This window comes from Heteronotia binoei, chromosome 19, assembly GCF_032191835.1.
Source record: "Heteronotia binoei isolate CCM8104 ecotype False Entrance Well chromosome 19, APGP_CSIRO_Hbin_v1, whole genome shotgun sequence".
Lineage (NCBI taxonomy): Eukaryota > Metazoa > Chordata > Lepidosauria > Squamata > Gekkonidae > Heteronotia > Heteronotia binoei.
This window is the reverse complement of record NC_083241.1, coordinates 44947914-44972456: the sequence shown is the minus strand read 5'-3', so window position 1 is coordinate 44972456 and position 24543 is coordinate 44947914. Positions and strand designations below refer to the sequence as shown.

At 55.1% G+C, this 24543-nt stretch overlaps 1 protein-coding gene across 1 annotated transcript; it reads left to right on the top strand.

Annotated features, from left to right (window-relative positions):
- Positions 1 to 663: 663 nt before the first annotated feature.
- AQP9 (aquaporin 9) lies at positions 664 to 24388 on the top strand. Its single transcript, XM_060260074.1, has 6 exons — positions 664 to 1013; positions 11884 to 12010; positions 18176 to 18313; positions 19333 to 19451; positions 20257 to 20474; positions 23810 to 24388. The coding sequence occupies exons 1-6, from the start codon at positions 912 to 914 to the stop codon at positions 23967 to 23969; spliced, it is 864 nt and encodes a 287-aa protein (XP_060116057.1). The 5' UTR covers positions 664 to 911; the 3' UTR covers positions 23970 to 24388.
- Positions 24389 to 24543: the final 155 nt, after the last annotated feature.

The window sequence follows — 24543 nt, the reverse complement described above, 5'->3', positions numbered from 1 at the left end:
AGCACAGCACAGCCTGGGAGCCCACAAACCCGCCCCTTCTGCAGGGCTCCCTTTTTGGTGGGATTGTTGCCTTTAAATAAAGGCTGGGGGCAACGCAAGCGCCACACACCTGCTTCCGGTTTCTAACGGAACATCTAAGTGGTCTGAAAACAACCACAAGGAAGAAAGAGAGGGGTGGAAAGAAAGCAACTTTAACTGCCTTCTCCAAGCCGCTGGCCGGTTTGCCTAGGCGAAATGATTTGGAGAGCCAAGTGCCTTCTCCAAGCTGGGCGGTGGGGGCTTTGGGAGCCACACAGCAGGTGGGAGAGGGCCACACGTGGCTCCCAAACTGCAGTTTGCCACCCCCCCCCCCGCCCTGCACTTCTGCCACTTCCCAACGGGCCGTTGCCAGCGCGCCCGGTCCAATCCAGGTGGCAAGTCCATTGCGAGCGGGTGCGTTGGGGCGTGTGCGGGCAGCCCGCGCATCTTAGCCACCTGCTCCCAGCAGCCGGGTGCCCTGCCCTGCCCGACCCTCCCTCCCTCCTGGCCAGCAGCCCGTGGGAAACCTGCCCGGCCGTCCGACCAGCTCTTCTTCCTGCCTCCCTCTCCTGGGACCCCCCCAGTTGCCTGCCTGCCTGCCTGGGGCGGGTCAACAAGTGAGTCATCCCATCTCCGCCTCAACAGCCTGCAAGGGAGAAAAGGGGAAGCCTCCTGCCCGCCCGCCCTCCGTGCGCCGCGCAGAAGTCGCGGTGGGTCTAGTCCAGCCCAGCCCAGGGCCGGGAGAGCGGCTCCTTCCTTCTCGGCGGGGCTGCCTGGCCTGGGGGCTCTCCAAGCCGCAGCCTCTTTCGACACCTCGGCACGGGAGCCAAAGTTCGCGAGCCGAGGAGGACGAGGCCTGCCCCGCGGCGGCCCCCGCGCCACAAGGCCCCAGCATGGCCAAGAGGAGCCCCAGGGACTGGCGGGCAAACTTTGCGCTGAAGAACAGCTTGGTGAAGGAGGGCCTCTCCGAGTTCCTGGGCACCTTCGTGATGGTCGTAAGTGGAAGCAGAAGCAGAGCCCCCCCTCCCCTCCCCTCCCTCCTCGCAGAGTTGCCAAGGCGAGTTGCGCAAAGCGACCTGGGCTCTTCTGCCGGCGCTGGGCACGATGCGCGCTCTTGCCCCACCACGGGGCCCCCTGCAAATGAGGCCAAGCGAGGGGTGTGGGGCAGGCTGCTCCACGGGGCTCAGAGGGCTCGACCGCTCTCGGGGGCGCCCTCCGCGAAAGACCCGCTCCAAGCAGGCGCCTCCCGCCGTTGGGAGAGCTTGTGAGAGGCAGGTCCTAGAAAGCGAGCCTTCGTCTTCCTCGCGAGGAGCCAGTTCCGATCCAGAGGGTGGCGCGGGGGAGAGGAGCCTGGACCCGTCCCCCTGCATGAGAAAGAGCGGGGGGGGGGCGGGCTGTTTCCCCCACTGGGTCAAGCAAGGTCCCTGCGGGGGGGGGGGCGGCAGGCGGGCAGCCCTCTTGGTCGTCAAGGCGCTGCTGGACTCCGAAGCTGTCCAGCTGGGGAAACAGCACAGACTCACGCAGAGAGGCAGCAGAGAGGTTTTCCAAATCAAGAATAAGTGGCAGGCCCCATCCCCGGTGTGTGGTTGCCCCCCACCCCCCCGCTCCTGGCCTGGGGGCTGGCAGCAGCTGCTGCCACCCCACCACAAAACTCCCAGCACCAAACCCAGTTTCCCAGTCGCTCTTTCCATTGGCTTCACTGGGGAATGTATTTCAACGTGCACCTTGCCCCCTTGAGATCCCCCCTCCTCGGTAAGGGGGAGAGGGGCTAGGGTCTCGAGCGGGCACTGTCCCTAAGAGGAGTGGGCTCTTTCCGCACGGCCCTTCCCACATGCCCCTGAGCTCACTCGGGAACCAGGCAGGGAGGTGCCAGCGTGGCCAGGAGGTGGGCAGCCTTTCAGTGCCGACTTTCAGAAGTCAGAAATGATTCCTTCTGATTGGGAGCATTTTGGACAGTCCCGAGTGGGCACGGCTCAGTCAGATCTCAGATAGGAACATTTGTGATGTCACAACCTGAACTGCTAACAGAAAGTCTGCTGGGGCACCCCGGGAGTTGGGCAAGAGAGCCATCAGTTCTGGCAAGGGGCCCTACTGGCTTTATTCTGACAGGTCTGGAAGCTGGTTGCTTGATCCAGTGCACAGCCGTTTCTGCCTTCCGCTGCCGGAGATCACGGCAAATTTGCTTTCATGGACTGGGGAACTGAGGCCCAAAAGGCAACTTCAGAGGAAGGCTTCAGCCTCTCTGCCCTGTTGCTGGCCCTCCAGAGGAACTGAATGACCACTGTGTGAGGCAGGAAGCTGGTCTAGATGGACTCTCAGTGGTCTGACCCAGCAGGGCTCTTCTGATGTTCTTATGAAGGCCTCAGCCTCTCTGCCCTGTTGTTGGCCCTCCAGAGGAACTGAATGACCACTGTGTGAGGCAGGAAGCTGGTCTAGATGGACCCTTGGTGGTCTGACCCAGCAGGGCTCTTCTGATGTTCTTCTCAGGGGAAGGCCTTGGCCTCTCTGCCCTGTTGTTGGCTCTCCAGAGGAACTGGTTGGCCACTTCCAGAAACAGGAGGCTGGACTAGATGGACCCTCCCTGGTCTGACCCAGCAGGGCACTTGAATTCCAAACCTTTAATGGCATAACAATTGCAAATAAGAGTACACAGAATGTAAAAAGTTAAACATAGGAGATAAAATGAAAAAGAATCAGAGAGTGCATGTGCATTTATACAAGATCAGGTTTACATTTAAGGATGTCGGCCCAACCTTTTGCCACAGCCTCAGTCACCTCTCACTCAGTGTCATTCAGTAAATATTCCCAGGGTGGCAGAGAAGATGAATCTGGGGACAAAGAAAGCTTGCAAGATAGTTCCTTACAGAGATTATGATATATGGAACAATCAAGCAATAAATGCTGAATTGAGTCGGGAATATTCGCTCCACAGGTACAGAGTCTATCACATAAAGCAGGGCACGGTCTCAACCCATGACCAGACCTTCAGTACAGTTTTTAAGTGTGACTAGCAGCTGTTAGGTGGGTGTCTGCCCACAAAGGAAAACTAGGTGAGGCTGTGAACCCCTTTCCCCCAACGCCATCCTCCCACTCCTGCCCCACACAAAACTGCACTTTGTCAAGGGAAACATCCCGTGCAAACGATGCTTTCAAGAGCCAAGGGAAGTCCCAGACCCCAGTTTTACACGGGGAAAGCTCCATGTGCAGAAGCAGCCTGCCTCAGTCCCATCGGCTGGGAACAGACCCCGAGGAGGGCTGCATTCGCCCTCAGAGGCCTCTGGCTGGAGCTTGTGTTGCTGGCTGGAACCAGCAAAGCAGTTAAGTTGTCGCCTCCTATCTCTGCCTGCTCCCTCCTTGTGTCCTGGTTGGTGGGGCAGGCCCGCCTCTTCCTTTGAACCTCTTATCAGCTGTTTTGCTGCCCAAATGACTCAGGACAACTCCTGGACTTCAGGAGGCCACCCCAGCTCAGGCCGAGTCCAAGGTTAGGGAAGCAGAGGGGGGGCCGTCTGTCCACCCAGCAGAGGCCCTGGACCTCCGATCACCTGGGGGGCGGGACAACAGCGGGGCCTGGCAGGGTCAGCCGAGGAGAGGCCAGAGCTGAAAGCCAGAGCAGGCAGCAGACGAGGGGAGGGACTTGTGGTTGGCACAGGAAGGAAGAGAGCTGAAGCACCATGCGAGAGGGACTGAGCCACCTGGGTGGCGGTTGCTGGCCGAGGTGCCGTTCTGGTGCCCGCCGGCCACTGGAAGCTCTGCCATCTCCCCAGCCAGCTTGGGAAAGGAGGAATCTCCCCCCAGCCCCCCAAGACCCATCTCTGGTCTCCCCCCAGCCCCTCCTCCATTAATCCAGACCAGGGGAGTGCAAGGACTTGTGCCATGGAAAGGATGGACCTGTAGGCACAACACCATTCAGCAAAAACCCAGAGCAACCCCTCCCCAGGGCCTGGGAGGGGCTCCTGCACACTTCTGCTCAGGACAGCCCCCCTCCCCTCTCCCTCCTGGGGGGCGAAGCTAGGCAGGTCTGTGCTGCGAAACCCCTGGAGCCTTTGGGGGCGGGTCCAATGCCACGCTGGGAATTATTAGGAAGGGAATTGAGAACAAATCAGCCAGTATCATAATGCCCCTGTATAAATCGATGGTGCGGTCTCATTTGGAGTACTGTGTGCAGTTCTGGTCGCCGCACCTCAAAAAGGATATTATAGCATTGGAAAAAGTTCAGAAAAGGGCAACTAGAATGATTAAAGGCTGGAATACTTTCCCTATGAAGAAAGGTTGAAATGCTTGGGACTCTTTAGCTTGGAGAAACGTCGACTGCAGGGTGACATGATAGAGGTTTACAAGATAATGCCTGGGATGGAGAAGATAGAGAAAGAAGGACTTTTCTCCCTTTCTCACAATACGAGAACTCGTGGGCATTCGATGAAATTGCTGAGCAGACAGGTTAAAACGGATAAAAGGAAGTACTTCTTCACCCAAAGGGTGATTAACATGCAGAATTCACAAGCATGGCCACCTTCAAGAGGGGGTTAGATAAAAATATGGAGCAGAGGTCCATCAGTGGCTATTAGCCACAGTGTGTGTGTGTGTGTGTATATTTGGCCGCTGTGTGACACAGAATGTTGGACTGGATGGGCCATTGGCCTGATCTAACATGGCTTCTCTTATGTTCTTATGGGAGAGCTCTCTCAGCCCCACCCACCTCACAGGGTGTCTGTTGTGGGGGAGGAAGGGAAAGGAGATTGTGAGCCGCTCTGAGACTCTTCGGAGTGGAGGGTGGGATATAAATCCAATATCTTCATCTACCTCGCAGGGTGTCTGTTGTGGGGGAGGAAGGGAAGGGAGATTGTGAGCCGCTCTGAGACTCTTCAGAGTGGAGGGCGGGATATAAATCCAATGTCTTCATCTACCTCACAGGGTGTCTGTTGTGGGGGAGGAAGGGAAAGAAGATTGTGAGCCGCTCTGAGACTCTTTGGAGTGGAGGGCGGGATATAAATCCAATATCTTCATCTACCTCACATGGTGTCTGTTGTGAGGGAGGAAGGGAAAGGAGATTGTGAGCCGCTCTGAGACTCTTTGGAGTGGAGGGCGGGATATAAATCCAATATCTTCATCTACCTCACAGGGTGTCTGTTGTGGGGAGGAAGGGAAAGGAGATTGTGAGCCGCTCTGAGACTCTTCGGAGTGGAGAGTGGGATATAAATCCAATATCATCTTCTAATTTCAGTACGATTTAAAGATGGCATTTGGGAGTTTTAAAACATCCCTTCAGCTCTAATACCTCAGCCACGGCCGTCATTCCAGTTAAATGCCAGCTGAAACAGCATCGTCTTGCAGGCCTTGAAAACTGGGCTGGGTCTGTCCTCCTCAGGGAGTTGGTGCCACCAGTGAGGGGTGTCGATGGAGAAGGCTCTTTCTTGAGTTGTTTTGAGTCTTGCCTCCCTCTGCCCGGGGATCCATAGTAAGTTTTGGGTTCCTGACCTGAGTACCCTCCAGGGAACATGTGGGGAAAGACGGTCCCTAAGGTAGGCAGATCCTCGGCCAAATAGGGCTTTAAAGGTAATGCCCAGCACCTTGTAGCAAAGGAGGCCCCAAGCAGAGAGTTCCCCCTCGCTCCCTCCCTCCCTCCCTCCTTCATCCACCATCCAGCCCTGCTCCCACCTCCTCCCCCTCTTCCTCCTCCCCCCACACCTGCCTTGTGGCTGGGGCTCCTACTGCCCATGGTCATGTCCACCACACCCTTTTCCCTGGCAGCACCGGGGAGGGAGGGCGTGCAGCTGGGAGCAGGGGTGCCAGAGCGCTAGCCAGTGTGTGTGTGTATGTGGGGGGGGGTCAGCAACAACAGGGGGGCTGTGGGCCCCTGCAGGTGTCCCGCCTCGAGGGACGGGGATGGCAAGGCTGGGGCAGGTCACCTTCTGGTGGCACAGAGGCATCCCTCAAGGAGAGGCAGGGGGGCGATGCCAGGCGGAAGTGGTTGCCGGAGGAGAACAAGAAGAGGCAGGCCCGGCTGCAGAAGGGAGAGGCAGCCTGGAAGAGGCTTTTGGCCTCACGCGAAGGGATGCCCCGACTTGTTGAGGAAGCTCGGAAGGGCGACGTAGAGCAGATTTTGCCCCCAGCCAACCTGGCAATGCCCTTTTTAGGTAACAGGCAGGGTGCAGCAGGGCAGACCTGGTCTTCTCCCTAGAAGGGGAGGGGTGGGGTGAGAGGGAAGGGCGTTTCTCACTCAGGTTCCCTTTGCAAAACCCACAGAAGTTACTCAGTTTGCTTGACTGAAAGCAGCATCCCTGCGTCAAGCCAGGCCTCCTTCCTCTCATTGCAAGCCGGATGGTCGCCCCATTTCCCAACATCTCATGGCTTCCCACGCCCAGCCCAGGGCAGGAGAGATGCAGCATCAGTGACAGGGAAACAGGCTGTGCGGGGTGGGGTGGGGGCAATAGGCAGGGCTGCAGAGATACCCTCCCTCCCTCCCTTCCGGGCCCAGGGCAGGACTACTCCACACCTCTTCCCTCCCTAGTCGGGGATCATTTCTACTTGCTCAGCACCTACCAACGGGAGGGAAACGGGCACAACTCATTTCTTGCTTCTTGCTCCTCCCAATCCTGAAAAAGGACAGACGCTTGGTACCTAGAGGGGACAACTCCACCCCCAGCCCCAATCCCTGCCAGAAAACCCAACCATGTCTCCCCTTTCCTCCCCTCCCCTCCAACTCTTTAACCCTTCTATCCCGGCTTCATTTCCCACCTGATTAAACTAACAAGGAATATTTTAAAAGCTCCGTCTAGAAGAAGACCGTAGATTTATACCCACCCTTCCCTTTGAGTCTCAGAGTGGCTCACAATCTCCTTTATCTTCCGCCCCCACAACGGACACCCTGTGATGTGGGTGGGGCTGAGAGGACTCTCACAGCAGCTGCCCTTTCAAGGACAACCTCTGCAAGAGCTTTGGCTGACCCAATGCTATTCCAGCAGGTGCAAGTGGAGGAGGGGGGAATCAAACCCAGTTCTCCCAGATAAGAGGCCACACACTTAACCACGACACCAAACTCACATTTAAAAATGTGAGTCGGAGTATTTTGAGTTATTTGAGATTCATTTCACCCTTTTGAACCAGATCTTCATGCGCTGTGAAAGCTTTCCTTGTGCCCACGTTGGCTGCCTCCTTACAGAACGGACATTAATACAGCCTGGCTGTAAGCCCTTCCTCTGCCCTCAGCCCTTCTTCACCCAGGGTTTTCGATTACTTAAATTGCCCTCTTTAATTCCAAGTCTCCTCTTTTTATGGGGCTTTGGGCCCGAGACCAAATGAGGGGAAATCCATTTGAACCTGAAAGGGTATCGACTGCGTTCCTTGGAGACCTGCCGAATAATGGATATGACTCGTTTTATTACTGAAAATGTGATTACCTTGTAAGACGCAGCGGGGAAACGATAAATATGTAACTAATGATCAAGAAAGAGCCACTTAGTTTTAAACAATTTATAGGGCTCCGTCACCTGATCAACTGTTTCACGGGAGAGTTATATGTGCCACGTGTGTGTGGGGGGGGGGGGCTGGGAGAGAAGCAGAAGCCGACCACCTGTGGCCTTATCCTACCCATGGACCCTGCACGTCCTCTGTGGAAACCGCTGGAAAGCAGGTCCTCTCTGGGACTTCTGACCCCACTGATGGACCTCCTGATGGTACCTGTTTTTTTTTGCCACTGTGTGACACAGAGTGTTGGACTGGATGGGCCATTCGCCTGATCCAACATGGCTTCTCTTAGGTTCTTATGTCTGGGGCAGTGATGCTAGGTATTCTTGGTGTTTGGGGGGGCAACAGTGGGAGGGCTTCTAGTGTCCTGGCCCCGCTGATGGATCTCCTGATGGTGCCTGGGTTTTTTGGCCACTGTGTAACACAGAGTGTTGGACTGGATGAGCCACTGGCCTGATCCAGTATGGCTTCTCTTATGTTCTTCTGTCTGGGGCAGTGATGCTCTGTATTTTTGGTGCTTGGGGGGGCACAGTGGGAGGGCTTCTAGTGTCCTGGCCCCACTGGTGGACCTTCTGATGGCACTTGGGTTTTTTTGGCCACTGTGTGACACAGAGTATTGGACTGATGGTCATTAGCCTGATCCAACGTGGCTTCTCTTATGTTCCTCTGTCTTAGGCAGTGATGCTCTGTATTCTTGGTGTTTGGGGGGTGGGCAACAGTGAGTGTCCTGACCCCACTGATGGATCTCCTGATGGTGCCTGGGTTTTTGGCCGGTGTGTGACACAGAGTGTTGGACTGGAGGGGCCATTGGTCTGATTCAACATGGCTTCTCTTATGTTCTTATGTTTGGGAGATCGAACCAGAGGTACCACCTGGCAGCAGTGCTTTCTCCCCAGCTCAAGAGAGACTTCCCCCAATGACCAGGGGCGCTCTTCACCCCCTCCTTCCTTCAGAGGTTGAGCATCCCCTGCTCCCTCCCCCACCCCCTATGGTGCAAGCAGAGAGCTCCCCCCACCCCAGGAGAGCATTTTCAGGCTACGAGCACCCTCGCCCTTCCGCTTGATGCAGCTCCAGTCTTCCAAAAGTTGGGCCAGGAGGCAGCTTCTCTTGCCTCTCTTCTCCCCCTTTATCCTGCAGTTTCCACTTTACGGAAAGGAAACTGAGGCCAAGGGGCACCACGACCACCCAGGACGGGAGTGTTGTTTTGGGAGCCCTGGACCTGGGCTTTGGAGAAAACCCTATTTATCCTGGGAAGTCGTATTTATGTATCTTGGAAAGAGTAATCCACACATCCTGACCGCGGGAGCAGGAAAGAGCCCCTGGTCTGCAATCTCCCCTCCTTCAATGAGGCCTGGCCTCTTTCCTGGGAAGGCAGCTGGCCCAGCCTCTCCCGAAAGGCCTCTTCTTCCCCTCCCTGGCTGCAGACAAGAGCAGAGATCAGGTGTCTTTCTGGCAGAGCGAGTGGGAGCAGCCCGGCCAGGTAATGCCAACCTCTGCTTCCCTCCAATGATTGCTGCCCTGTTTACTGGGGGGGGGGGGGGCGGAAAGGCAAGTTTGGGCAGCATCTTCCCGCCCACCATGGCTGCAAAGACGCTAAGAAGCAGAAGAACTGCCCCAAGCTATGGCCGAGGCTCCCAACCCGGCTGCGGGATTCCAGGTAACCTCACCCACAGCTCTCCCCTTCCCTTCCGAGGCACCCCTCAGCCAGCACGGTTCAGGCTGAGCTCTTATTCTGGCCGCTTTCTGAGCCGGGGTGGTGCAGTGGTTAAGATGAGGATCCAGGAGACACAGGTTCGAATCTCCACTTGTACGACGGAAGCTCACTGGGCGGCCTCGGGCCAGTTGTACTAACCTACCTCACAGGGTCATTGTCAGGACAAAATGGAGGGGGGGGGGGAGAATGATATAAGCTGCTTTGGGGAGAAAGGCAGGGTGTCGAGAATGAAATACTGTACGTAAAACAAAACATTTACTCCACTTGCATCTCCCCTGATTCCCTTCGCCTCTCTTTTAGCCTCACAACCAGGCCTCGGATTCAGTGGAGCTCACAGGAGCACAGCTCCTGAACCTTTCTGGGAGTTCCTCCTCCTCCTCCTGAGAGTTCCACCTCCTTGTCCTTTGAGTAGGTGCAGCTGCGTAACAACCCCTGGATGAGCTCTCCACCACCTATTTTTCTACAAAACAACCCCTGCTCACAAACCACCCTCTGAGGCAGGTTAGGTGGACAGTGTGTGACTGGCACAAGGTCAACCAGCCGGCTTCCGTGGGGATACGAACCCAGGTCTCTTCCATCCTAATCTGACACTCTGACACACACACACACACCCGCACCATACTGATGTGATGTGCTTGTTGGAACCTGTGAGGTCTGCTGAGTGCAGAGGCAAACCCTCCCCCATTGGTGCCTTCCTCACAACCTCAGTTGCCCTCCTTCCCTGCCAAAATGTCAGGAGACACCTGGGCAGGCGCACCTCAACGTACCTCCAGCGGCCTCCTGCTCAGCCCGTGCGAATCAGGCCCGGGCCAGACGTGCCACAGCCTGAGTACCCAGCGCTAATCCTTCCTCACACAAGACAGTGAAAGAGGCCGCCTGGGGCTCTCTTGGCCATGGGACTTTGCCAATGCTGAGTCAGCTCCAAAAAGGGCTCTTGTGGGCCCCCGCCCTTCAACGACAAGGGGTGTGACCCCCCCCCCCCACACACCAATTCTCCGGCTCAAGCCCCACTGCAGTCAGGTTAAAACGGATAAAAGGAAGTCCTTCTTCACCCAAAGGGGGATTAACATGTGGAATTCACAGGAGGTGGCGGCGGCTACAAGTATAGCCAGCTTCAAGAGGGGATTGGATAAACATATGGAGCAGAGGCTAACAGCCATTGGCCTGATCCAACATGGCTTCTCTTTTGTTCTTCTGTGACACAGAGTGTTGGACTGGAGGGGCCACTGGCCTGATCCAACATGGCATCTCTTATGTTCTTATGTGACACAGAGTGTTGGACTGGATGGGCCACTGGCCTGATCCAACATGGCTTCTCTTCTGTTCTTATGTCTTAGGCAGTGATGCTCTGTATTCTTGGTGTTTGTGGGGGGGCACAGCGGGAGGGCTTCTAGTGTCCTGGCCCCACTGGTGGATCTCCTGATGGTGTCTGGTTTTTTTGGCCACTGTGTGACACAGAGTGTTGGACTGGATGGGCCATTGGCCTGATCCAACAGGGCTTCTCTTATGTTCTTCTGTGACACAGAGTGTTGGACTGGATGGGCCATTGGCCTGACCCTACATGGCTTCTCTTATGTTCTTCTGTCTTAGGCATTGATGCTCTGTATTCTTGGTGTTTGTGGGGGGGGGCACAGTGGGAGGGCTTCTTGTGTCCTGGCCCCACTGGTGGATCTCCTGATGGTGTCTGGTTTTCTTGGCCACTGTGTGACACAGAGTGTTGGACTGGAGGGGCCATTGGTCTGACCCTACATGGCTTCTCTTATGTTCTTCTGTGACACAGAGTGTTGGACTGGATGGGCCATTGGCCTGATCCAACATGGCTTCTCTTATGTTCTTATGTGACAGAGAAAGTTGGACTGGATGGGCCACTGGCCTGATCCAACAGGGCTTCTCTTATGTTCTTCTGTTACACAGAGTGTTGGACTGGATGGGCCATTGGCCTGACCCTACATGGCTTCTCTGATGTTCTGTGACACAGAGTGTTGGACTGGAGGGGCCATTGGCCTGACCCTACATGGCTTCTCTTATGTTCTTCTGTCTTAAGCAGTATTTCTTCACCCAAAGGGTGATTAACATGTGGAATTCACTGCCACAGGAGGTGGTGGCGGCTACAAGCATAGCCAGCTTCAAGAGGGGATGGGATAAAAATATGGAGCAGAGGTCCATCAGTGGCTATTAGCCACAGTGTGTGTGTGTGTGTGTGTGTGTATATATATTGGCCACTGGGGAAAGGTCAGTGCTGTTTTTGCGACTCCTCCTGGCTGTGGGCACAGGGAGGGCAGGAAGGGATGAGGCCAGGTTGGGCTCTCGTGGCCCTTTCCGACATGCCCATCCCCATGTTGGGGGACCAGGAAGGAATTTCCCTCCAGTCTGAATTGGCCCAGGGATCCTGGAGGGGTTTTGCCCTCCTCTGGGCATGGAGTGTGGCGGGGGGGGGATCCTTGAGGGAGGGGGAGGGAGCTATGAATTCCCTGCATTGGACTACTAGAGGACCCTTGAGGGATGCCCTCCGCATCAGAGAAAATGCTGAAGAATCACCCTGACAAGGTGGGAGGCATCATTCCCTCGGCCTGGAGGCAGGGGTCCAGGAAGAGGACCTTTGGGTCGGGGGGCCCTTCTGGGGCTGCTTGGCCTTCCTGATGTTCCACTCGGGCTTTTCTCTCTCCCCTCTCCCCCCCCCCCGGCAGACCTTGGGATTGGGGTGTGTGGCCCAGTCGGTGCTGAGCAGAGGAGAGCTGGGAGGCGCCCCGGTGATCTCCGTGGGCTTTGCCATGGCCGTCACCATCGCCATCTACGTCGCAGGAGGCGTTTCCGGTAAGCCACCTCTTGGCTATGGGGCTGGGGGTGGGTGGGCACCACACAACACACCCCATTGGGGGGCCAGGGACTGCTTCTGCTTCCAGTGGGGTTTGGGGTGACAGTTTCTGAGCTGCCTGCTGGCCTCTGTGGATTGTTGCAGATTCACATTTGGGGACATTCGCTTCTTGAGGGGGGGGGGGGGGCTGGTGCTTCTGCCGGTGTCTTTTCTTCAGGAATCCACTGATGGAGCAGATGCCCCAAACGATTGACTAGCAACCTGCACTGAACAAGGCTGAAACAATTAGTCCGTTAAAAGCATGGCTCAAAAACCCTCCCAAAGGATCTACAAATGTGCCCCAAATTAATTGGGCAGTGATTCCTCCCCCCCCCCCCCCAAATTGTTCATTATTTCTAATGTAAGCATACACAAATTGCTGGGCAGCAAAAGACACTGCCTTCGAAGAGGGACTCTGTCTTCCTTCTCAGGAGGGCCGGAGAGCCAGTTTGGTGTCGTGGTTAAGTGTGCGGACTCTGATCTGGGAGAACTGGGTTTGATTCCCCACTCCTCCATTTGCAGCTGCTGGAATGGCCTTGGGTCACCCATATCTCTCTTATCTGGGAGAACTAGGTTTGATTCCCCCCTCCTCCACTTGCAGCTGCTGGAATGGCCTTGGGTCAGCCATAGCTCTTGCAGGAGTTGTCCTTGAAAGGGCAGCTTCTGGGAGAGCTCTCTCAGCCCCACCCACCTCACAGGGTGTCTGTTGTGGGGGGAGAAGGTAAAGGAGATTGTGAGCCACTCTGAGAGTCTGAGATTCAGGGTATAAATCTACAGTTATCTTCTCCTTCTCCTCCCTTCAGAATGCCTCTTTCCCCAGAATGGTTTGCAATCTGCTGTTTCATTTTTTGGCCTTCACAAGGGAAGCTTTTGGCTGTTCTTGTAAGCTGCCTTGAACCACAAAGAAAGGTGGAATAGAAATGTTTTAATTCATAAATAAACAAGCCGGTGTGGCGTACTGGTTAAGAGTGACAGGCTAGTATCTCGGAGACCCAGGTTCAAATCCCTACTTGTGCCATGGAAGCTGGCTGGGTGACCTTGGGCCAGTCACGCTCTCTCAGCCTGTCCTGCCTCACAGGGTTGTTGTGACCAGAAAAGGAAGGAGCGGAGAGCGGAGGGAAGCCCTTTGGCGACTCCACAAGGGAGAGAAGAAAGGTGGGTGTATCAATGAATAAAATAGATAAAATAAACTAAAAGACTGCTTTATGCAGGAACAAACTTAGGCACGTGGAATCCAACTAATCCATCAACTAAGTCCCAGGCAATTAATTTACCACCATTTCTTTAACTAGGGGGCAGCCCAGTACTTGAAGGTGGTGTTCTGCAATATTAGCAGGACGGGTGGAGTGCAGGGGACTTGGGAAAGGCTCCTCTCGCTGCTGTCCCTTGCCTGTGACAGGCCCTTCAATGTCCCTTAGGACACCCCATTGGCAGGTGATCCCAAAGGGGCGTGAACGGCCACTCCCTTGGAGGATGGGACCCGGCTTCAAAACCACTGGGACCGGCTTCAAAACAGAAGAACCTGCCGCTGGCCTGAAAAATGAACCTTTGCAAACACGGCAGTCTTGAAACACAAAATGCAGCCAAACAAAACCGGGACACAGTTGGGTGAGCAGGAACAATAAGCCGGGAAGATGCTGGAATTGCACGGAGAAGAAATCTGCTAGTCATTTGATGCGGGAAGAGAACGCTGGAAACGCGATTTCGCCAACGTCTAGGACACCATCCCGGGCTTTCTCATAGGCTCATTCACATGCGTGACCTCAACGTAGCTGTTTTATTGTAAAGGAACTTCAGACGCAGATGGAAATGGGAGATTGCTGAATTACGACTTATTGCAACACTCAGGACAATGGCACCCCCAGGGCCTAGTACGAACATCAGAAGAGCCCTGCTGGATCAGACCAGGGAGGGCCCATCTAGTCCAGCCTCCTGCCTCAATCACACAGCAACCAACCAATTCCTCTGGAGGTTCAACAACAGGGCACAGGGGCTGAGGCCTTCATAAGAACAATTTAAAAGCCCTGCTGGATCAGACCAGAGAGGGTCCATCTAGTCCAGCTGTCTGTCTTACAATTTGACCAATCAGTTCCTCTGGAGGGCCAGCAACTGAGCACAGAGGCTGAGGCCTTCAAAAGAACATCAGAAGAGCCCTGCTGGGTCAGACCAGTGAGGGTCCATCCAGTCCAGCATTGTGTCTCTCACAGGGGCCAGCCAATTCCTCTGGAAGGCCAACAACAGGGCAGAGAGGCGAGGCCTTCCCCTGAGAAGAGCATCAGAAGAGCCCTGCTGGGTCAGACCAGTGAGGGTCCATCTAGTCCAGCCTCCTGTCTCACACAGTGGCCAACCAATTCTTCTGGAGGGCCAACAACAGGGCAGAGAGGCTGAGGCCTTCCTCTGAGAAGAACATCTGAAGAGCCCTGCTGGATCAGACCAGGGAGGGTCCATCTAATCCAGCCTCCTTTCTCACACACTGGCCAACCAGTTCCTCTGGAGAGCCAACAACAGGGCAGAGAGGCTGAGGCCTTCCTTTGATGATGATTCAGAGGGTTTGGGCCTCTGAATGTGGAGGTTCCCCTCAGCCACCATGGCTATTAGCCACTGATAGACTTCTCCTCCATGAATCTACCGAACCCTCTTTGAAAGCTCACTACATCCTTTGGCAGTGAATGCCACATTTGAATCAACGTCTGTGTAAAGTGGTGTTTCCTTTTGTCCATCAGCCTTCCAACTCTAGGATTCTATTAGAAAGAACTTCCAGACCGTTAGAGCTATTCCTCAGTGGAACAGGCTTCCTCCTCGGGAGGTGGTGGGCTCTCCTTCCTTGGAGGTTTTTCAGCAGAGGCTAGATGACCATCTGACAGATCCTGTGAATTTAGGGGGAGGTGTTGGTGAGTTTCCTGCATTGTGCAGGGGGTTGGAATAGATGACCCTGGAGGTCCCTTCCACCTCTAGGATTCTATGATCTGACATTTATTCTATGTGGCTGTTACATTCAGCAAGTTTGGCCGCCCCGGACAGGAAGAAACTGTGCTCAGGGCCAGAGAGAGGCCTCACTCCCACCTCGCAGATCTTTTTCCCTCCCTGCTCACGCCATCTTAGGGCCTCCTTGACTCTGTGCAGCCCATATTTCCAATTGCTGACAGAGGAGAAAATGGTTCATGTAATTCAAAGGCGGCCCAAAGGCACGGCGGGTTTTTTGAGGAGCCGCGTCACCAGCGCCCTGCCATTCTGCCCAGACGGCTTTGAAAGCAGCCAGCCGGCCTTCCCTCCCTGCTGGGCATTGGAGGTCACACCACGCTGGACGGCAGCACAAAGCCGCCCTTTATCCCCCTGGCCTTATCTGGGCCAGGCGGCTCGCAAGAGATCAGAGCTGCTCCCGGTTCCCGAGATAACACCCTGACCCCCAGCGAGAGTCAACAGAGAAAGCAGCGCAGAGGGGGCCCCTTCTCCACAGACAGCGGCCCTCCCTTATCAGGAGCATTTCATTAAAGGCAGCCTCCGATGAAACCTCGCCTGCAAATTCCACCAGCCCAAGAAATGCACTCGAGGAAACCAGAATTCCTGCTCATCCAGCACCATGAGCAAAACTTCCATTTAGTTACGGAGATATTTCTCAATGAGGACCCAACACAACTCATGATGTTCCTCTCCCCGCCTTCATTTTTATCCTCACAGCCACCCTGTGAGGTAGGCCGGAATGAGGGCCTGGGACAGGCCCAAGGCCACCCAAGAAAGCGTCCATGGCCGGGTGGGGATTCGAACCTGGATCTCCTAGTCTGACACGAAGCTTGAGTCCAGAAGCAACATAGAGACCATCAAGGTTTTTCAGGCTTGTCAGCTTTGGAAAGTCAAAAATCGCTTCATCCAAAACCTCTCAAAAGCTCCTACCTGGAATATCTTGCTGGTCTCTTAAGGTGCTCCTGGAGTCGAATTCAGCTCTTCTACCACAGACAGCATGGCTGCCCTCTGGAACTAGCCCGGCCCTCTATCCACTACCCCACGCTGCCTCTTGACCACTTGCAGTCTTCTTCTGGTGCAGAGGACTAGGTCTTCACTGCTGGCTGGCTGACCCAGTTCCATTGAATTCGGATGGGGGTCCGGGCACTGGAGTGCTGTTCGACTTCTCCCCCCACCCCCACCCCCATGTGCAGAGCATGCTCTAAGAGAACGGCGCAGTCTGCTCTCTGCCCTCACCAGCTGGTCTGTTTGCAGGGAGAAGAGAACGTCACCCGTTAGGGAACATTCAAGCACTGCGCTTCGGAGCCCAGGCAGACTTTCTCATCCGTCCCCCCCCCCCCCCAGGCACACAGTCTGGCCCCCAAGAGAGACAGGGGCTCTGCCACAACAGGTCCCAGATGAGGAGCCCTGTTGAGTTTGGTGTAGTGGTTAAGTGTGCGGACTCTTATCTGGGAGAACCGGGTTGGATTCCCCGCTCCTCCACTTGCAGCTGCTGGAATGGCCTTGGGTCAGCCAGAGCTTTCTTATCTGGGAGAACCAGGTTTGATTCCCCACTCCTCCACTTGCACCTGCTGGAATGGCCTTGGGTCAGCCAGAGCTCTGGCAGAGGTTGTCCTTGAAAGGGCAGCTGCTGTGAGAGCCCTCTCCAGCCCCACCAACCTCACAGGGTGTCTGTTGTGGGGGAAGAAGATAAAGGAGATTGTGAGCCGCTCTGAGTCTCTGATTCAGAGAGAAGGGCAGGGTATAAATCTGCAGTTCTTCTTCTTCTTCTGATGCTTGCATGTTCTTTTTTTTTCTTTTTCTTAAAGAATTTTTATTAAGTTTGCGAAAAGAGAGGAGAAAATAGGGATAAGGAGAGGGGAGGAGAAAAGAAATAATAAAATATTACATTTCTGCATGTTATAATGTAAGGATAAATCAAAAAGATTCGACATACATAAAAATACAAAGTAACGACTGCAAGTCACTGATTAAACATTGTTGGGTCCATAGTTAACAACTAACACATTCAGGAGTCAGTTGACAAAAATGTCTTTCATCAAATACCAGTAGGGGATTTGCCCAGAAGCGTCAAGCCAGCTGTAATCGATGCTTGCATGTTCTTCCACAGACAGAAATTTGGCCCTTCTCTGGGGCGACTGAATGAGGCGGTGTCTCCTTCTCCCACCCCAGAAGTGGCTGCCCCGACACCTGGGCCCACAGCTCCTAGGGACTCACCCTCTAGGCCAGGGGTGGCCAATGGTAGCTCTCCGGATGTTTTTTGCCTACAGCTCCCATCAGCCCCAGCCAGCATGGCCAATGGCGAGGGGGTTGATGGGAGCTGTAGACAAAAAACATCTGGAGAGCTACCTTTGGCCACCCCTGCTCTAGTCCACCATGCAGCTGGCAGTTCTGGGTTGGGAAATTCTGGAGGTTTGAGGGGGAGACTGCAGAGGGCAGAGTTCGGGGGAGGGGGGAGGAACCTCTGCAGATACAAGGCCAGAGACTCCACCCTCCAAAGCAGCCACCTTCTCCAGGGGGACTGGTCTCTGTCGCCTGCAGATCAGTTGTGATAGTGGGAGATCTCCAGGCCCCACCTGGAGGCTGACAACCTGAAGAATGGGAGGTTGCCCCTGTAGGCAGATCTTAATGTCACATGCCCAAGCAAAGCCCTGCACTAGAGCCCCTGGGGTGGGCACTTTGTATGCCCCACGCGGGACACGCACGGCTCCTCTGGCAGTCCCCCCCCCCCCGCCGTGAGCCTCATGCCTGGCCAGGTGAACTGCGACTCATGACAGCGTTCTTGGTTTCCAAAGTGTCTCTGGGCTTTGGGTTAATTTCCCTGCCACAGACTGAGCCAGTTTGGTGTCGTGGTGAAGTGTGCGGACTCTTATCTGGGAGAACCGGGTTTGATTCCCCACTCCTCCACTTGCAGCTGCTGGAATGGCCTTGGGTCAGCCAGAGCTCTGGCAGAGTTGTCCTTGAAAGGGCAGCCTCTGTCAGAGCTCTCTCAGCCCCACCCACCTCACAGGGGGAAGAAGATAATGGAGATTGTGAGCTGCTCTGAGACTCTGATTCAGAGAGAAGGATGGGGCATAAATCTTTGTTGTTGTTCTTCTCCTCCTCCTTTTTCTAACGTGGCTCCCCCTGGGTGGCCCACCTCCCTCCCGGGCCCTGTCTTCCAGGGGGCCACATCAACCCAGCCGTCTCCTTTGCCATGTGCATCACCGGCAAGATGCCCTGGGCCAAGTTCCCCGTTTATGTCCTCACCCAGTTTCTCGGAGCCTTTGTGGGAGCAGCTGCTGTCTTCGGGATCAACTACGGTGAGTGGGAGGGGTACGTTTCTGCCTCGGAAACTGCCCAACAAATCAATGAATGTCCTGCATTGGTCAGAGGGGCGGAGTAGATGATCCTGGAGGTCCCTTCCAACTCTCTGATTCTGTGCTTGCAATCCAGCCTCCGGGGTTGGCACCGGGAATTCCTGCTCAGGCACTGGCTGAAAGATGCTTTGCGGGAGGGGGGAGGTCTCCGGTTCATTCCAGCAGGGCTTCTGCACAAGACGCCCGACTGGATCGTGTCCCTTTTGAAAGGACAAATCTCTGGACGACGAACCCCCCTCTCCTCCAAACACCGTTGCACTTGTTAAAAAAAGGCCCCTGAACAGACAGATCACCTGAAGATTCATGTCAGGATTTGGAAAGTCAAAATGTGCTTAAAGTGCCTCAGTATAACTCAGTGAGACAACATGCAGATTTGCTGAGACCCCGGGGTTATTTCTCTTGCAAAGCTTAGGGGGGAAAGCAGAATCTTGAAGGCTCTCTTTTTATGCTCTGTCTTCTCCAAGGAGGCCTTTGTGGGGGGGAGTGAGAGAGAGAAAGTGGGTGGAAGGAAGGGAAGGGAAAGGCAAGGCAAGGCAAGGAAGAACATGGCCACAACCCCTTTCTGGTAGCCCATCCTAACCTTGTGGGTTGCTAGGATTCTGGCCACATATACCAGAGAGACACACCTTGGCCTGATCCTGCAAGGTACATCTCCTGTTCCTACACATGATCACCGATTCCACTGCTGTGAAGCCACACATGTGACCTTTCTGTTTGGCAGAGTGAGAACCTTTGGGGGGGGGGCAGCAGAGATTCCAGCCCCAGCAAGGCTGCAGTCACCCACCTGACCCAAGGCAGGTCAGCCTCAACGCCCCCTCCCCTCCCCAGCCACCAAACCGGCAACGCGAGCATCATCTGCCTAAGCCACCTCGCAGGGTCGCTTGTAAGACATGCAGGGAGTCTGGGCACAAAAGGCTTCAGGGGTGAGCTGATTAATCCCGAGCACAATTGTTATCCCCTAGACGCACTGATGTTCTACACTGGGGGGAACTTAACTGTCACCGGCCACACGGGCACTGCCCATATCTTCGCTACATACCCAGCTGAATACCTCTCCACGACCAACGGATTTGCCGACCAGGTAGGGAGCCTGCAGCCTGGGTGGGGTGGGAAGAGGCTCTCTGGGCCCCAGGAGTCCCCTGGGCAGGCCTATGGGGCAGTCCTTCCCTGCCTGCTTCTCTGCCACGGAGGTGATGCAGCCCTGAGCATCAGAAGGGCCTCCAGCTCCCTCCCAAGTCCAGAACTCCTCTTTGCACAGCACAGGAAACCCGTCTCTCACTGATGGGTCTTCCAGAGAACGGATGATTAAAAAGTGACAGTTTGGTGTCATGGTGAAGTGCGCGGCCTCTTATCTGGGAGAACCGGGTTTGATTCCCCCTCCTCCACTTGCAGCTGCTGGAGTGACCTTGGCTCAGCCACAGTTCTCTCAGAGGTGTCCTTGAAAGGGCAGCTTCCGGGAGAGCTCTCTCAGCCCCACCTCCTTCATAGGGTGTCTGTTGTGTGTGTGTGAGAGGTTAAAGGAGATTGTGAGCCACTCTGAGTAGCTGAGATTCAGAGTGAAGGATGTAGTATAAATCCTTCTTCTCCTCCTCCTCCTTCTTCTCCTCCTTCTCCTCCTCCTTCTCCTTGTCAGCCCACAGCTCTTGGTGTCTCAGGTGCAAAAGCTGTGGAGAGCAGCCATCTGGCTTCCTAGCTCTCAGCCCCGCCTCCTGGAAGGGAGGTGAGCAGTGTCTTCCCCCCCCAGCTCCGGAAGGGCTGAGGCATTCCGGGGGGGGGGGGTCAACGTGGGCGCTGCTTGTTGTGGGGCCCATTTGGACCCCAGGGGGGGGAGACTTTCCTTCTCTGGAACCGAGCACGGCCTGAGCTGCCCCCTTTGTGCCTGCCAGGTGATCTCGACCGCCTTCCTTCTCCTGGGCGTCTTCGCCATCTTTGATGCGGAAAACCTGGGGGTTCCAAAGGGGCTGGAGCCCATCGGGGTGGGGCTCCTCATCATCTTGCTGACCTCCGCCATGGCCATGAACAGCGGCTGCGCCATGAACCCTGCCCGCGACCTCAGCCCCCGTCTCTTCACCTTCCTTGCCGGATGGGGGCCTGAGGTCTTCACGTGAGTAACTTCCATCTGCTGCTGTTCCAGAACTCTCCGGAGCCCCCTGGCCTTGGAAGCCCGGCTCTGACCCAGCCGTCCAAGCGGCCCAAGGGCAAACCTGTCATGATAGGATCATCATCTTCAAGTACGTGAAGGGCTGTCCTCTAGAGGATGGGGGTGGAATTGTTTTCTGTGGCCCCGGAAGCCCTGGACCAGAGCCAGTGGGTTGAAATTAAATCAAAAAAGTTTCCGGCTCAACATTAGGAAGAACTTCCTGACCGATAGAGCGATTCCTCAGTGGAACAGGTTTCCTCGCCTTCCTTGGAGGTTTTTCAAAGAGGCTAGATGGCCATTTGACAGCAATGAAGATCCTGTGAATTGAGGGGGAAGTGTTTGTGAGTTTCCTGCATTGGGCAGGTGGTTGGACTGGATGACCCTGGAGGTCCCTTCCAACTCTGTGATTCTATGATTAGGAAGAACTTCCTGACCGTTAGAGTGGTTCCTCAGTGGAACAGGCTTCCTCCTTGGGAGGTGGTGGGCTCTCCTTCCTTGGAGGTTTTTCAACAGAGGCTAGATGGCCCTCTGACAGCAATGAAGATCCTGTGAATTTAGGGGGAGGTATTTGTGAGTTTCCTGCATTGGGAAGGGGGTTGGACTGGATGACCCTGGAGATCCCTTCCAGTTCTACGATTCTATGATTCTGTGATTAGGAAGAACTTCCTGACCGTTAGAGCAGTTCCTCAGTGGAACAGGCTTCCTCCTTGGGAGGTGGAGGGCTCTCCTTCCTTGGAGGTTTTTCAACAGAGACTAGATGGCCATTTGACAGCAATGAAGATCCTGTGAATTTAGGGGGAGGGGTTTGTGAGTTTCCTGCATTGGGCAGGGGGTTGGACTAGATGACCCTGGAGGTCCCTTCCAGCTCTAGGATTCTGTGAGAGATCCTTTTGCCATCCAGCTAGGCGCAATGGTTGCACTCCTTCACCAGGCTAGGAGCTCTCTGTTGGTCTGCAGTAAAACAGCTGAATTCGAACCCAGTAGCACCTTGAAGACCAACAAGATTTTTGGAGCATGAGCTTTCAAGAGTCCAGCTCTCTTCATTGGATACCATTCCACCTCCCCCCCCCACACACACACACGCAGCTTGTGTTCTCGCCAAGTCCACCCCTGGCTTTCCCCCGTCCGCCATCTTGTCTGACTGGCCGCTGCTTTCCAGCATCTCAGGGTGGGGTCTTCGGGATCCCCCCCTTTGGGATCACTTCTTTAAGGGAGGCTGAACCCCGGGCCTTCTCCATGCCAGCCAGATGCTCCCCCAGTGGCCCACGGCCTCAGCAGTTCCTTTGCCCTGTTGGAACAAGAAGCCTTTGCCTTGGGCATGCAGCTCTGCCAGGGAAAAGGGGCGCCACGCTGGTTGCTGATTAACTGCCCCTCTCTGGCAGCCTCCCTGTTTATTTAGAGCCACCTCTAGGCCTCCTCTGGAGAGCCCTGGGTGAGGCGGAAGCGTCCCGTTAAAAACCACAGGGTTACAAAACAAGTCACCTGCAAAGGTACCACTTTGAAGAGGTTCCCCCAGTCCCCGCAGCCCTCTCCGGCTCTTTCCCCCTTCTCCCACCCAATGCCACCCCCCCCACCCCCGGCCATGGTCTGGAGATGATGCTGAGGGAAGTGCCAGGCAGTGAGACCCCTGCAGCCGTAACTGCGGCATCTGGCTGCTCCATGCTTGCAGGGTTTGACGTGCACACCCATCAGGTGGCTGCAATTGGTACAGCAGCCCTGAAAGGCAGGCCAGGACGATCCTCCCCATATGGTAGAAGGGCGGGGGGTCGTCTTGTCCGAAGGCACCGGAAAAGCGGGAGCAAGATTTGAACCAGGGACTTCATTCTTGGAGCCACTCTGCCGATGCAGTTCCAGCTGTTGGAGTCTTCAAAGGGTGGTCAGTTCTGGGTTTGGAAATTCCTGGAGATTTGGGGGTGGGAAGAGGATGAGGCTCCAGAAGGAACACAAGGCCATCTAGTCCACCCTCCGAGGCCACCATTTCCTCCAGAGGGGGTGATCTCTGTAGTGTGTGGCTCAGTCTTAATTCTGGCTGGATGTCCAGGCCACTCCTTGAGGTTGGTAACCCAGTTTTTTAGTCTTCCCATGGTTTGGAGCAGCAGTTGCTGGTTGCCAGAACGAACCTAGAAAAGGGGGTCTAAATTGACAGCTTTGTGTTGCAAGGGTGACATCTGGTGGACGTTTACTGGTAGTGCTTCCTTAGAAAAAAGTGGAAAAGTAGAATAATTGAGTTGGAAGGGGATCTCCAGGGTCATCTAGTCCAACCCCCTGCACAATGCAGGGAACTCACAAATAGCTCACAAATATTACTCAGTAATAACTACCCCCCCACACATCTGAGACCCTGATAAGATTTTATTTATGGAGGGGGTTAATTACTTTGTAAAAAACATTCTTCTGTCTCGTAAGCACTGTTGAATGCCCCCACTGGGACAGAGAGCCAGCAGCTTCTTTTTGGAGAACAGATGAACACGGAAGTTCCAGGGAGGAAGCCGAGTTCAAATCCAGCCGGCCCTTCAAGATGAACAAAACCAGTTGCAGCCACCAGCTGGGCAGAGGCAGAAGGTCACAAAACCAGCCCCGGTCCAGGAAGCCCCTGTGAGACACAAGAGGCAGAACCAGGGAACTGGAGTGCTAATCCCCAAGAGCCTGGGCTCTGGCACCACTGGCACACCTTTCCTGGTGCCCACTAAGTGGGTGGGGCTTGTGCCCAGCAAGACTTCTGATTGGCCATTGGAAGATTCCCCCCCCCCAAAAAAAACCCATTGCTTTTGGACAGGGCCGGTACGTGGGCGTAGGTGAGGTCAGCAGCTGCCTAGGGCACCCCCTCCCTGCTCGCTCTGCTTCAGATACTGAAGAGGGAGAGGGCTAGGCAAGGGGCCGCCTGAACATTCTCCCTCACCCCGCCCCTTGCCCCGCCCTCTCCCTCACTTCAGGGGGAGCTGGCAGCATGCCATCGAGATGACGTCACTTCCAGGTGATGTCATAGAGCTGCACGCACAAAGCGGGGAGCAGGGGCATGGGGTCCTGCGTGGGGTCCTGCTCTTAAAGCAGCCCAAGTGCCGGGGCTGCTTTAAGCGCAGCTGCCCTCACAGCACAAGGCTCTTCACTGTGTGACTGAAGGGAAGCTGTGGCAGCCATTTTGAAGCTAGCTCCTCCTGTTGAAGCAGCCATTTTGTGGCTGAGGTCCCCATGCTGTCAGAATTCCAGAGGTGCGGACAGGGTCAAAAGGTTTGGGGTCCCTCCCCATGAGGAAGCGCAGATAACTGCACTGTGCTGATTTCTCTCTCTCTCTCCCTCAGGGCCGGCAACCACTGGTGGTGGGTCCCAGTCGTTGGTCCCATGGTTGGGGCCGGTTTTGGGGCCGCTATCTACATGCTGTTTATTGAACTGCACCATTCCCAGCCGCAGCCGCCACAGAGCAATGCAACTCACGACAAATACGAACTCACCAGCATGTAGGGAGGGGGCAAGTTGCTTCAAGCCTGTCCCTGGCTTGTTCCGGAGCTGCGTCCTGTCCCGAGAACCATTCCAGTTTCACCAAGAGAATCTCTAAAATGAACTCCAGACCAGGCAAAGCCTGCAGCATTCGTTTGTGCCCATTTCTCAGGTTACGCCACTGACCTGCGCGCATTGATAAAGCGCCACACATTTGGTTTACGTGACTGCACAATGCCTCTTTTTGTGCCGTGCTTTGCCAAGCCGTGCTCATCCTTCAGTGAAACACCACACAAAAGGCACATGCTGAGACTGCGGTTTTGTGGTATGTTTTTCAATATGTGCCATGCTAATGGGGAGGGGGGACGGACATGAAGGGACACCCAACCGTGGATGCAAAGAGCTCTGAACAAATCTTGGTAATAAACGGGGGTTTTCACTGAGTCTTCTCTGGAAACGAGATGAGATAATGCACAGCTTCAATATCCAGAAGAAATTTGTCCAGGAATGTTTCAGAAGTACACCTGCCTACTGGGAGGATGCTTTGGGGAGGCTGACCTCAGTTTCCCCTTTAGAAACAGGCCCCAATGCGGCCAAA

What these genes read in the sequence shown, in the direction of transcription:
- AQP9 (XM_060260074.1), top strand. Translation starts at nt 912, where the DNA reads ATGGCCAAGAGGAGCCCCAGGGACTGGCGGGCAAACTTTGCGCTGAAG. An exon ending in TGGGCACCTTCGTGATGGTC is followed by an intron (nt 1,014 to 11,883) that starts GTAAGTGGAAGC and finishes CCCCCCCGGCAG; the next exon opens with ACCTTGGGATTGGGGTGTGT. An exon ending in CCAACGGATTTGCCGACCAG is followed by an intron (nt 19,452 to 20,256) that starts GTAGGGAGCCTG and finishes TGTGCCTGCCAG; the next exon opens with GTGATCTCGACCGCCTTCCT.